At 38.5% G+C, this 14,786-nt stretch overlaps 1 protein-coding gene across 4 annotated transcripts in view; it reads right to left on the bottom strand.

The window, feature by feature from the left end:
- SRFBP1 (serum response factor binding protein 1) overlaps positions 1-14,786 on the bottom strand; it is a 74,350-nt gene that overhangs the window by 36,773 nt on the left and 22,791 nt on the right. For 2 of the 4 annotated variants that reach the window (XM_065861758.2, XM_065861757.2), the window contains exons 2-3: positions 11,635-11,723; positions 10,607-10,679 (exon numbers count right to left, since the gene is read on the bottom strand). The exons of the other annotated variants lie outside the window; for them this stretch is intronic. In XM_065861758.2, the coding sequence (XP_065717830.1) occupies positions 10,607-10,679; positions 11,635-11,723 (162 nt within the window). The remainder of the gene's footprint in view (positions 1-10,606; positions 10,680-11,634; positions 11,724-14,786) is intronic. 4 annotated transcript variants of the gene reach the window in all.

Genomic DNA, 14,786 nt, shown 5'->3' with positions numbered 1-14,786 from the left:
ATTAAATGAATTGCTTAATTTTGGAGGTATCCATCTGAATCAGTAGCCCCATCACACTCAGGAAACAACAGTGACTGTTTTTCCCATAGAATAAAAAAAAATAATAATTGCAGAAGTAAGAAGGTATTATGAAATTAAACTACAATTACACACATTCAAAAGAAAAGTCACAAAAATGGAAAAAACAAACTCTGGATTATTCCTTACAGCAAGCATGATTATGCCAAAATTATCTTTATCTAAATATTGTTTTTTTTCAAACTTCTTTTAGTTCTGAATGTCAGTGTTCACTTAGACCAGTACAATCTGTAATTTCACTCTGTATTGGCAATTTGTTCCATGCTGCTTTTCTAATATTAAAATAACAACCACATGCAATTTCAGGGTTAACATATTTCCAAGCAGTCCTGAGCTGGCTGAAACTGTCTTCGGTTTTGAATTACTATCCCTGGTATTCACAAACGCTGCCAGTAGTGCTGGTTGCCAGATGAACTGTTTTCGTAAAAATTAAAGAAAAACAGTGTTAGCTGACAGAAGGGGACGCTATGCACAACTAGCTGCTTCGTTCTTAGTTTAGCCTCTTGTCCCAGCAGGAGCCTGAGCCAGCAAGATAATTAGTCACCAAAACAGCCAGGGAAAGGATGTGCTATATTCTCAAAACGTTCCCAACGAAGACTGAAAAATTGGTGCAATTCAGCTATTCATCCCCACTCGCTAGATTCTGGTTTGAAATAGATATGGATACAGAAATGAATAATGAAGACAGAAGAACCTGGAGAGATGCAGAAAGAGGTAGAAGAGTGTGAATACACAGAGCTACATACAGTCTGTCTGCTTCTGGAGGGCATAAAAGAGTTCAAAGATTAGATACAATGGAGAAAGAATTTCCTTTTTCCGTTCCCTTTCCCAGTGTGCACTATATCCAAGGAAAAGCACTCCTCTTACAGCCTTTTCTTAAAGTACCATGGCGAAGAAAATGAATTACTTTTTGTCCTTTCCTAGAGATCTTGAAACTTGTGCAGGACAAACCTACTATCTCAATTGCCCAAGGTAAGGGGTAAAGGCAGAAAGAAGAAATCTGGTAATAAAGCACAAAACCCACAATTTTTTTCAGTACCCAAAGATTTCAAAATTGACTGCTAAAAGTTCCTAAACAAAATCTACGCATACAAAGTGCAAAAGAACTACCCAGCACAAATATGTGAATTGTGTAAATCTCCAACATCAGTAGTTCACCTTCTATCATTCTAATTTTGTTACATCTTTAGTAGGTGCTATGCCGTATCTGTGATCATCCTTTTCACTTTTCTTTATACTTTTAGTGGGTGGTTGGTTGGTTGTTTTTTTTTAAACACACCAAGAAGACTTATGATAAAGCAATTGATTCAAATAGGAACATATTGTATTCTGTCTGAAGACAGCAAGATAGGATTTTCATACAGGTATCTATGGTAACTTCAATATCCACCTCCTCACTGGTAAAAGCCTATTTTGATCCAATGAAAATTAACTATTCAAAACGCAATTCTCACCACTACCCCATGAATTACTTTGTATTTATCATTACTGAATTTCTTTGGTCATTTCATTACTCAGCTAATCAGTTTTGTAATATTTCACAGTGTTTTAGTGTTAGTATCTTCACTATCCTGAAATTTTGGATCACCAAGCTCCATCATTCACACTCTTTTTCTGAATAATTTCCAGCACTGATCCCAACAAAACTTCACTGTTAACTTTCCAACACTATGAAAGCTAACAATCTATTCCTTTCTTCCACTTACAGTGTACAACTCTGTGACCAAAAGAATTAATATCCATGAACAAATTTAAAATAAAACCAAAACCAACAAAAACCCACAAAAACCCAGAGTCTTCGGTGAAAGCTAGACAATGGCTTTTTGGAAATTTAAAACAATATACAGACTCAAACAGCAACATCCATTGTATGTATTTCAAAGAACTCCCACTGATTTGCGAGGCATAACTTTCGTCTCCTAAAGGTATAATTATTCTGCCTCATCTTATTCACTCACATGTTCACTAAATTCATTCTTTAATAAATGTGCCAATAAGTCTGTCCAAGACTGAAGTTATACTTACATTAGTACTACATTCCCAGAACAGACTTTACATATATATATTTTTGTTTGTTTGTTTCTTTTGTAAGCAAGAGGCAATCATGGGGGAAACAAGATTTTACACAAAAAAAGCACCAACTGGAGTAAGGAGTCATAGCAGGTGCAGTCACCATTCTGAATTTATTAGTTTGCAAGTGACTATCAAGACATTTACAGTAGGTCTCCAATTTCTTTTTTGCTCCCTCTTTCAACCCCTCCAGTTACAAGAAATAAGAATAAGACCTTTACCACATTATAAAAAAAATATATTTTACAGCTGTGAAGAACAAGAGACCTAACATTTGATTAAAGATTTTGAGAGTGTAATTTTGATCTGCCATATTAATTACATTCACTATTTACTGGATGTATTCTTTTTAGCTTCTCCAGAATAAACTAAGTACAAAGACCATCTAGTATACAGCAAGAAATTAACTAGAACTGGTTCAGAGATCTCACAAGGACCATCTTATTTGGTAACTATTAGTACACTTCAGCGTGAGATGGCAAAAATGTAAGCACCGCATACCTTTTCTTTACAGAAACAGTTTTTTCTATCTCAGGTACAGACGAATTATAGAGAAGGTTAACAAAGACATTCAAGTTGATGCACTAAATTGAAATCAACAACAACAACAAACTATCTGTTTGGAATTCACATAAATATTTTCAAAATGAGCACAGAAACATGCTGACACTTCTGTCACTATTTTGAATAATAAATAACAACACTAAGTGTTTTGGTGTGCTGTCACTGCTCAATTTAGAAAACAAAAGCATATGTGTTGCATTAATTTTTTTTTTTTGTGCTACTACAAAGGTTGCGTCTTCATTAAAATCAACTACAAAAATACTGACACAGAATTCAGAAAGGACATGGAGTCTCATCAGCAAGCCATATTTTTTAAAAAAGTGAAAATAGATTTTTTTGCATCCCTACAAAAAAAAGCTAATAAAATCCTTACCCAAGACTCAAGAGGAAAAAGCTTCATCTGCAACCACATTTTTAAGACAGTTGACAAACTTTACTGAGAACCTACTTTAATATTTCCTTTTAGTTGTGTCAAATCCAACAAAAAGCTGTCTTTGTGATCCGTTTTCACTTTGTAATGAACAATCTAGTACATTTTAAAAGGACATTATAACTGCTTCTATTTAAGCATCTTGTCAACTATGAAATCTTGAAAAATGAAGTTGGTGATATTTTCATTGACTTTTATATTTAAGAAATGCAGCCCATCTTTTTATGCAATCCAAAGCAGTATTTGGTGTTAAAAAAAAAAAAAACTTTGCTTCTGTTATCACAACAAAATAAAACAGTAGGAATGTCTGTCACTTGTTTTCTCATTCCAAATCAAAAGATTTCCTTCTAAGTATTCTTTCATGCTTTTATCTAAAAAACAAATGGCATCGTATTCTGCAGCTTTCTCATGCTGAGATGATTAAGCTTCCTCAGTTAAGATATTTTGACCTTGCAGGAGGACCAAACAGGAGAATGACTTGGGAAAGCACTTACATTAAATACGAGGTTTCCCATTTTAGCAAAAACATGAATGGAAGAAACATATCAGTGAAAATAATATGAAATGCTATGAAGATTAAGAAGACAACTCAGTTGGTGGGTACACCAATCTGCCTATTTTAATAACCATGTTGGAGAAAGGTGCTAGGTAGGAATATTCTAGGGAAGTAGGTATACTGAAGAGACACAGTCATGTAGTCTCCTGACAAGGCATTCCTCCCTCATTATTATTAATCAAGAATATCAAGATCCAAGCCTCAGATCTCACAAACACCGAGAAAGCCACCCCAACAAACATTCATACAGCTTATCACTTCTTCTGCATACTTGTATTCCACCTCAGCTATGAAGAACAAAACATTTCTAAATTGATAAAAACGTTGTCATATCTACTTCTAAGGGCAAGCACACATACATATTGGTAGAAAGATGTAAGCTAACTTTCCACAAACTAAATTCCATTTGGAAGTAACACCGTTCTGCTGACACTGACCACAGTATTGAACTCTGTAGTATACCACTGGCCCCACTTACGTGGTTTTCATGCTGCCATAAAAATCCTTTTTTGCTCAGCACTCCAGAAAGGTTTGATCCACTTCACTTTCCCTTCATTTAGTTCTTGCTTCTTCGTTTTTCCAATGAGCATGTCATGGGATATGGTGTCACAAGCTTCGCTGAAGCAGAAACAACCACTGTTCATGTCGCCCATCAAGCTAGTCACCTCACTGTACAAGGCTATCAGGTTAGTCAAATGTGATTTCTCCACTGTAACCCTGCTGACTATGCTCAATCAGCTGCTTGTCCTTTATATTTTTGTAAATGGTTTGCAGCATTATGTGCTCCATTCATCCCCTCAGCCACTGAGAAAAGGCTGCCTGGCCTGCAGTACCACGATTTACCTTCATATCTTTCCTGAAGATAGGAGTGAAATTTGCTTCTTCTCAGCTGTCAGGAATCTCCCTCAGTTGGCTTCGCCAGGACCTTTTAAAAATGACTGAGACTGGTGACAATGGCCAGCTTCCTCATCAACTAAGGGTCCACTCCAGCAGGTCACATGGACTCGTGTACGTCCACTTTGTTGAACTGTTCCCTAACCTGACTCTCCTCCTCCAAGGGTTGGTCTTCCTTGGTCTGGACTTGCCCACCAGTTCCAGGGATCCAGTACTCCTGGAGGTTGCTCTTACCTGCACTAAAGACTGCAATGGACAATGATTGATTACAATGGCCTTTTGAATGTACTTATCTGAAATCTCCTGTCCACTCATCAGTGGGCTCACACTTTCTCTAGTCCTCCTTTGGCTGTTGATATTCCTGCAGAATATTCCTCCTTTTTTGTTCCTTTCTCTCAGGATCCCAAATTCCACCAGCTTGGGGTCACTGTTAGCAACAGTGCCCCTGACCTTCATCTTGCTGACCAGTTCCTCCTTGTTTGTAGATACCACGCCTCACAGAGCATCTTCCACCACTGGCTTGTCAATCACCTATACTAGAAAGTTGCTATCAGCATTCTCCAAAAAATCTCCTGAATTTCTTGACAGCTGCAGTTCATATGTCTGCAGCAGAGAGTGGGGCAATTCAAGTCTGCAAGAGGCTGTGGACATGAGGTTCCTTTAACTTGTCTGAAGAAGGCCTCACCTATGCCCCAGGGACACTCTGCATGGCCAAAGGGGAAAGCTGGTGGTGAAGAAAGTTGGGCTGGGGTGGGGGGGCTCAAGCCAGCACTGGTGCCACTGCTGGTGGGGGACACTGTGTGCAATCACACTACCCTTCACGCACCCAGTACTTTCACCTCAAAAACTTAGTAGGGACAGGCCCCAGAGATGCCCCTTTGCCTCTGCCCCTTTCCCTTTTGGTTTTTCCCCCACTCTTTCTTCCACTGTCCTCCTTCTAAAGCCTCCTCACATACAATATGGAAACTGGCCAGATGGGAGCTAATGGGTGTAGGGCCATCCGCCCACCTCCTTTTTTTCATGTTGGCCCAGAGACTGGGAGATGCATCTTCCACCTCCTTGGGGTGGGGTGGATGGAGGTGTGAGGAGGTCTTTCTGTCCAGCCAAGCTGGTGCAGGGGCTTCTCTTGTTCCCTTTGAGGAGCTGGGGCAAGACCATGGTCTGGATGGAGCAGGCGGTGTCCTGGGGGTAGTGGGAGGTGAGGGCAGGAGGAGGCAGGCAGGGCACTGATGGCAGAGCTCCAGCGCTGTGGGTGCTGGTGAGGAGCATGGGGGAAGTCAGACACCAACCATGGCCGGGCCTTGTGGGTACACAGCACCCCGAGAGAGGAGATCTCTATGGTGCTTTGGCCTGCATCGCAGGGCGTGCCCCCAGTGTCATGGGCAGCCTTTGCCTGCTGGGAGCGGTGTAACGTTAGAAAGTTGTGCTCTGCAGATGGGATGGGGTGCGTGATCTGGAAGGGAAGTCTTCATCTTTGTATCAGAAATAGTGTGGCCAGCAGGACTAAGGAAGTGATCACCCTCCATACTCAGAACTAGTGAGGCCCCAACTCACACCCCATGTTCAGTTTTGGGTCCCTCACTACACAAAAGACACTAAGGTGCTGGAGAGAGTTCAGAGAAAGGCAATGAAGCTGGTAAGGAGCCTGGAGCACCAGTCTGATGAGGAGTGGCTGAGGAAACTGGGGCTGTTTAGCCTGGAGAAAAGGAGGCTAAGGGGAGACCTTACCACTGCCTGCAATTACCTGAAAGGAGGTTGTAGTGAGGTGAATATCCATCCCTTCTCCCAAATAACAAGTGACAGGCAAGAGTAAATGGCATCAAGTTGCACCAGGGGTGGTCTAGATTGGATATTAGGGAAAGTTTCTTCATGGAAAGGGTTGTCAGGCATTGGAGCAGGTTGCCGAAGGAAATAGTTGAGTCACCATCCCTGAAGATGTCTGAAAGTCAAGTAAATGTGGTACTTAGGGACACAGTTTAGAGGTGGGTTCAGTCGCATTAGGTTTCCAGTTGAACTTGATCCTACAGGGCTTTTCCGATCTCAAAGATTCTATGATTCTATTATCTGTTTCTGATCATTTCATGTGTATCAGATTGTTACAGTAATGTTGCCTATGTTGGTCTGTCTGGTAATGCTGACCCTTATGCTCTTATCTGGTTTATTATCCATCCCAAGGCAGTGTTACACGAATTCCTGATGTCCTCTCACATAAAGGGCAAATTAATCCAGTTCCTGCATCCACGTAATTGGCATTTTTAACTGCTCTTATTTCCCCACAGTGTTTACTTCTGATTGTTGTGTTTGAGACACTATCAATTGTATTTGTTACTTAAGTTAATTTTAATCTCCAGTTTTACCAATGAAAACATCAAGAACACACCATACATGCTATTTGCAAATTCAAATAACAAAAAGCTTAATGCAGCCCATCAACAACCCTTCTCAGGTTTTCAATATATGTGGAACTCTGCATGTGCAAGTGTCTATAGGATATAAAAAAGTAGACACAGACATAGTATTTAACTTGAAAACTGAGCATCTAATTATGTTCTACTCCCTGGAAACAGTATACTTGCAGTGAAATTATGTCAGCAGTGCCTGTTTAGAATCTACTTGAAGACAGGAAAAGAGTATCCCCACAAGTTAGTGATAAGACAAGTGCTATCAAATAATAGCAAGCATTTTCTCCTTCCTGTAATATCAGATTGTAATTAGTAAAGATGCACTCTAGAAAGAGAAGTTAAGATCTTGTAACTGAAAGCCTATGTTTGTCTTATTCAGGACAGCAGCTCTTTTAAGTCCTGCTAAGCTGCAGGCAGCCAGCCCCCTAACAACAGATGCACAGTCAGACAATTGATTTGTTTTTGTTGTTATTACAGTCTGGATAAAGGAAAATAGTTGTTCCATGAAGTGGCTGCAGCCACACTGAAACACAGTGCTGATCAAGTAACAGACTCCCAAAGTAAAAGCGCTAATACAAAAGGTTTGTGGGTTTAGAGGCAGCTGAATGCAGAAATGTAGTTCTGAAGATGGCGAGGAATTCTTCCTTACTGAGATTTCAACCCCTCAGATTTTTTTTTCTGAGTAAGAGAAACTTAAGCCATTGAAATAAAAATGACAGTAAAACAGACAACTGTGTGAAAGTCTCAGAATTTCAGTTCTTTCTAATCTTGAAACAAGTTCCCTGTGAAGTGGAATCCTCTCATGCCTGAGGTCATCAGGATATATGAAGTCCTTCCCAAAAAGACCTGTTAACACCAGCAGTCCTCAGAAGGCTTTTATTTTATGGACACGTGGTTGCAGAAAGACAGTCTGGGTCTGTTCTTGACTGATGGAATAAAAATGAATATTTAGAAAGAGGTGTGCTGTCTTTGGCAACTGTGAAAAACTTGGAAAAAATTCTACTATTTTCATTTCTTCCAAATTTGTATTTTCTTCAAGCTATGTCAACCCTTCGTGTTTTGTCCAACAAATAAAGAATGTTTAGAAGTTTTAAGTAGCCATCTCAACAAATCTTTTAATCTGAAATTAAACAAGCTGTCAGACTTCGGTGTAACATGCACTTTCTAGTTCCCAGCCACTTCGGCTGGTATAAATATTTTTGGGTTTTGTTGTCTTTTTAAATGAACTCTTTGCAGCTTGGTATACTACTCAAGCCTAAACATTCAGTAAAGGAGAAGACAGACGTTTCTTCTCACATAACACACTTAAGTAGAGGTTTATGGACTACTTCTGCATGTTATACGGAAAATGACCAATTCCTATATTCTGCACATAGTCAAACAGTTCTGAAAGGACTTGCACCTCCTCCGACAAGTGTTTTGGGATCTACACACTGAAACTGGTAGGAAAGTCTGGATAATACAAGCCTGTTCTAAGGTGCAAATTGGTAGACCGTTTTCCAGTTTACCTTATTGATCATTTCTATTCTGTCCGTTCTTTCCTAAAAATTCAAAAATATCCATTTAGGTTATGCAAAGAATTCTTTATGAAACCCTGTGATGAACAACTTCAGACAGAAGGTTGCCAGGAGTGTTGTTTCACCAACGTAAAGTCTCTCACTATCTCAGATAATATCAATGATTTCTGTGAAAGTTGTCTTGTTGCTGTTCCATGCTAAATGAGGAATATTTCTATACCAACTCTAAAAAGCTCTTAGTCTAGAAATCAACAGTACGGAAAAATATGTAAACAACTAGTGTCTTTTAGGCTGTGATCCATAAGAAACAGGAAATTTTATTTTGTCTAAGAAACAAATATCCCGTAAAGCTAGTAAGTGTCTATTTGTTCATTTTTAAAGACTAAAAAATGTCAAGAGAACAAACCTTTTTGCTATAAAAATTTTATTAATATAAGGATGCACTTTTTCTAACAATAAAGACCACTTACAGCACCATTTGAGATAACTGAGCACATTTACTAGCTATTTGCCTAAGAAGCGGCAGAGCTTTTCCTCTTTCTCAGCTGCCCACTCTGAAGACTCCTTTTTTTACAGAAAACTATATCAAAGCAAAATTTGTTTGCCTTTAGCTCTCCAGATTACAAATTTATCCTCCTTTGACATAAGCTCTTAAAATTAACAAGTCCTGCACTCATTAACACCAACTGAAGAAACAGCTTGAATGTACCTGGCCAGTATAGCCTGAGTATAGGCAGCCTTTAAGATGTCTGCATAAGTCAATTCTGACACGAAAAGCACAATGTGGACAAAGCAAACAGTTCCAGGAGTCATGTGCAGAATGGGTTTTGCAGTGAAACCCTTTCAGGCGTGCTCACAGAAGCCCTGTAAAACATGGGGCATCAGATGCATCGTATCTCATCACTTGATGTATTGCCTCTTAAAAACTGAGGGATGTTTCCAGAATCCTCATCATGCTCCAACAAGCACATAAATGTGTCATCAAAAATTAAAAAAAAACAAAACAAAAAACAATCACAAGACCAAGCTTAAGACTGATGGCAAGTCAGGAAAGCAGAATGCTTACAACCAATGCTTTACCGTTCAATACACCACTGCCCATTTCCTTTTCCCCTTTACTGATTTGTGAGGACCCTTGTTTTGTAAGTACAGTGCTAAAAATTCCTGATTCCATCTGATGAATCTCACACAAAGCACATCTAAATGCGTCAATGAAGCCTTTCCTGTACCCAGTTTTTTTGAAGACTAAGGTCTGGACCGGGATCAGGAAAGAAACCAAGACAGAAACACTAACAAAAACCCCCACAAATAAATAAATAAATCACAAAAAAACAAACATGCAAAGTAATGGTGATTTAATCACTACAGTCATCAATGGAAAACAAACAAAAGAGATATATGTGAAAACCATTTTCTTGGCCTATACAGGACTCTTGTGCTCAAGCCTTGTGACTGGAATTTGTACCTCGTTTCAACACACAAGATTTGAAGCATTATTGGCTGAAATTGGGATACTACTAGTACAAAATGCTATCATGTTCCAAAATTTCTGAAGCATTTGCTGATATGTCATAACGTATAAAACAAAAGCTATATCAATTGACAGCAAGGCTGAAGATAACAACAGGTATGACTGAAATGTTACCATTCCCTTGCAGCTAAAACTTCAAACTACCCCAGAACTTTGAAGTTGAAAGTAAAATACAAGTTGCATCATTCTGGAAGCTAAGAGGCCTGACAAGGAAGATACTACAGTGTCAGGGACAAAAATGGCTTCTATAATCCTGAGCAGCATGAGAACTTCAGCTTCCATGCTTTAAGTGTTACAGTAAAAACTACGAGCATCACGCATTTCTGAACAAATTCATGTTTAGCCTGGCAAGTATAAGACTCAAGTTGTCTAACACCTTGACAGATGAAGCAAACAAACATGGAAATATACAAATATCCATAATTTTCCATCTGTGCTAATGACCGAGCTGACTCTGCAAATATTTCAGTTAAGTTTCAGTAATTCAGTTCCACAAAACAGACAAAGCTTTTTGCTACTGAAATTAATGACCTCTAATATTGAAATAACTAAACATAGTGTTACCTTCATGGCATGGATTTCTTCTATTAATCTCTCAACTCGTTTTTGGTTCTTTAATTTCAAGTCTTCTGAACCCCTGCAAATGAAGTCTGTCTTCATTAAAACAATCTGAATTCTGTTAATTTTATTTCCCCATGTACTAAGTAGCAAAATAAAAATATCACAGAAGCGAGCATAAACACAATCACCTGTTTTTAAATTGACATTTTAGCAAAGAATTGAACATAATCTAATGCTTTCACTGATCTGAACAGAGGAAAACACACTGGGGATTTACCAGAATAATAAGAAAGACAAATGTTGCTTTACTAGAAAATAGTAACTACAATTCCTATTTATGATACATAGGAGACACTGATATCTCAAATATAATTACGTTTTAAGATCTGTAATATTTAAATATAAAAGATCATTTGGTTTGCTTCTTATTTTGCACTATTTCCTAAAATCGTGGGAGAAGAGTACACTCAACTTACACTTTGAACACAGTAACAGATGTATCTTATACCGTCTTCAATAAGTCATGTCATAAGTTACTTTGGGCCAGTTATCTTTAACATAATCTACAAAATGCTGTTTTAACTATTTACTTAAACATTAATCAATACTAATCAATAAAAATCAAGTACAATCTGCATATCTATGTAAGCTGAACAGTATTTTTTGCTATAGAACCATGCAGACAACTGCAGTGAGAAAATGTTGCACAACTTAGGAATAGGATAACATAAAAAAATCAAGTCTAACACTTTTAAAAGTACTGTAAAAGGTTCCGTGATTTGCATTAGCTTCCAATATACTGTATCAGCTTAAAAATATTATTGCAAATTCTGATTTATGAAACTGCTTTTTCTATAGTATCTTTAGTTTATCTAAAGTGATGTAAAAATAAGATAAATAGAACTTACGCACCATAGACCCTGAAACTTTTAAATATAATATATGTTTCTGCCACTTGTGTAGTTTTGGGAAAACAATTAAGATACTGTCTCATAAATACAAAACCAAGAACACTGATACTTAAAACTGACTTTTTCAACTTTAGTTTCGCAATGTGTCTGGTTAGTCTGCGGATAGTCAGGACTCTGGCCTTCTTCACGTCTTTTCTCATCTTCACAACCTGTCAGAAAGATAGGAGACATTAAAAAGCTTGTTTTCCCTGATTAGTTTCCATGTAGAATATATTCATTACATTGATTTAAATTTTAGAAATTAGTTCAACAATATAAACAATTTTTGAAAACAGAGTGCACTTCCCTGTTAACCAAATGCCAGTTCAAAAGAATCCAGATTTCACTTAATCAAACTCCTTCCATAAACATTAGAGGAAGAACAACCAACCATTTAAAATTTGTCTGAGCTCTCAACAGAAGACAAGACTTTCCTAACTAGCCATATTTTACTGTTATTCTTTGAGGTAGACTGAGCTACAGACTTGAAGAGACTCACGTTTTGCCTTTACTTTGTCCCAATAAAACAGCATCAGTACTTTTCCATTAGTACATAATATGTAAAAGCATTTCATCGTGAAACATTCTGAGAGATTAAAGAAAGACTCCCAAACTAAAAATTATTTATTATAGAACAGAATCTGAGATATTAAAATATTTTTATATATTTGTATTGATTTTTGTAGAAAATAAAATGAAAGTGACTTCCAACACACTACAGTCTCGTTCAACTCCCTATCCTACTCAGTACTCTGTTCTCAAAATGTGTTTCAAAATAGACAGTATTAAAGAAAACCTGACAAGGATGCTTTTGTCTTATTTTTTGCCCCAAAATAAAAGAAAAACAATTGTAATTTTATTAGACAGATGGTACAAACAGACAAAACTTTGGAACTTTTTGCTATTAAATGCCATAATGGGAAACATTAGGCCTAGATATTGCCTTGTTAGCGATGCACATTTTGGAGATAAGGGAGTTGATAGTGACATTTTTTACAACTCAAAACCCACTTATTTATTCAGATATGTCTCAACGATCAATGTTAAGATTTTGTATTTGACAGTTAAACTTAGAAGACACAAATTATTAAAACAAACGACAGAAATCATTCTTGACAAAAAGCCAAATTTACCTTAAAATTATCAAGTGGGCTAAGTTTCAAAATAGGTTGGCACCTCTTTCTCAAGGAAATTCTTTACCTCAGATTTCTCAGAGATAACATAAAAATGATTGCTTCATGGTGTTTGCACCGTCAAGTCAGTTCCATCAGGAATATTAGTACTGTAAGCCTGCATCAAGCTTGACCAAAAAAAGAGAAGCAAGAAGTCTACGGAGCTCACAGAGTAACATTTCGCACCTATAATACGAAGCCTGGCCAGTATATATCCCCTGTGCAGCAACCATAAGGAGAGACTATATCATTTATTAAAAAACACCAAACAAACAAAACCAAAACACAACAAAACAACAACAAAAACCCCCCACATATTTTGCACACTTGGTCATGTTTGTACTCAGGTTACCAACAAAAGCAAGTGGTGAAGACTTGAACTGTATTCAGTAATGGCTCTGCTGAAGGCTCAATCAGTCAAAGAAGAACAATTTCTGGAGAGACACACATGCTGATTGCCAGCCCCATGCTTGCAGGGTAAAGTAGAGCAGAACGTGCCCCCAAAACAGGGAGAGGGTAATTAAACCAGGGCAGCAATACTGGCACTTGCACAGAGAGAAGGGAAAAGACAAGGTTTTTGAGACACAAACAACTGACTTAAAATTTGTCTCCTGTTCTAAAAGTTGTACTGCAAAGGTCAGTACTTACCTCCGTTACCCTAGTGAAAATAACTGTGCACACAGGTCTACCTGCAAGCATTTCTACTTCAGCTAACAGCAGAAACAATGTGCCAAAAAGCACCTGCGCCAAGTCTCTGCTAGACAGTAGCACTGCTCAAGTCTCCATGAGTTAAGGAAGAAATCCTTACCACTATGATTTGCCACGTGGGTATGTTAACATTTATTTTTATAAAATACTGAATGGAGTTATCCCAGCTCCCTACATTATATCATCTTCTAAAGGGAAGAAAGAAAACAAAGCATCTTCTGGTTTAATACCTCTTGGATGTACATTCAACGAGCTGGGCACTTCAGATGCAAACTGTGTATGCCTTCTTAGAAGGTGAAGGGGGTGATTTTTTTTTTTAAATAACTGTTAAAAACATCCACAAGCTACAAACACATTCAAATTTAAATAACTCATACTTTACATATTAGTTACTGTGAACCAAAACACAAAGTATATTTAACCTCTCTCAAAAAATATTTTGTAACATATCACAGTATGTTTGGAATCGGAAGGGACCTCAAAAGATCATCTAGTCCAATCCCCCTGCTGGAGCAAGAACGCCTAAGTAAGGTCGCACAGGAACACGTCCAGGCGGGTTTTGAATGTCTCCAGAGAAGGAGACTCCACAACCTCCCTGGGCAGTCTGTTCCAGTGCTCTGTCGCCCTCACTGAGAAGAAGTTTTTTTCTCAAATTTAAGTGGAAGCTCTTGTGTTCCAGCTTGATCCCATTACCCCTTGTCCTATCACTGTTTGCCACCGAGAAGAGCCTGGCTCCATCCTTGTGACACTCACCCTTTATATATTTATAAACATTAATAAGGTCACCCCTCAGTCTCCTCAGAACTAAAGAGACCCAGCTCCCTCAGCCTTTCTTCATAAGGGAGATGCTCCACTCCCTTCATCATCTTTGTTGCTCTGCACTGGACCCTCTCCAGCAGTTCCCTGTCCTTCTTGAACTGAGGGGCCCAGAACTGGACACAATATTCTAGATGGGGTCTCACCAGGGTGGAGTAGAGGGGAAGGAGGACCTCCCTCGATCTACTAACCACCTGCCTTGTAATACATCTGAGGATGCCATCGGCCTTCCTGGCCACATGGGCACAGTGCTGGCTCATGGTCATCCTGCTGTCCACCAGGACCCCCAGGTCCCTTTCCCCTACACTGCTCTCTAATATGTAATTTCCCAACCTATACTGGAACCTGGGGTTGTTCCTGCCCAGACACACTAAGTTTCTGGGGCCTACAAGAGCCAAAAACCAGCCTCCCCCTCTGCCAGCCCATGAAGGCTACATAGACATGTGACAGCAGGAATGAGGGAAGGTATTCGCTCTTTGGCAGACTAGAAGTATCAATTTATGTAATCCACAGTCATTTCTTTCACACGGGACACTA

Source organism: Patagioenas fasciata, chromosome Z (assembly GCF_037038585.1).
Source record: "Patagioenas fasciata isolate bPatFas1 chromosome Z, bPatFas1.hap1, whole genome shotgun sequence".
Taxonomy (NCBI): domain Eukaryota; kingdom Metazoa; phylum Chordata; class Aves; order Columbiformes; family Columbidae; genus Patagioenas; species Patagioenas fasciata.
This window is presented reverse-complemented; position numbering and strand designations above follow the sequence as displayed.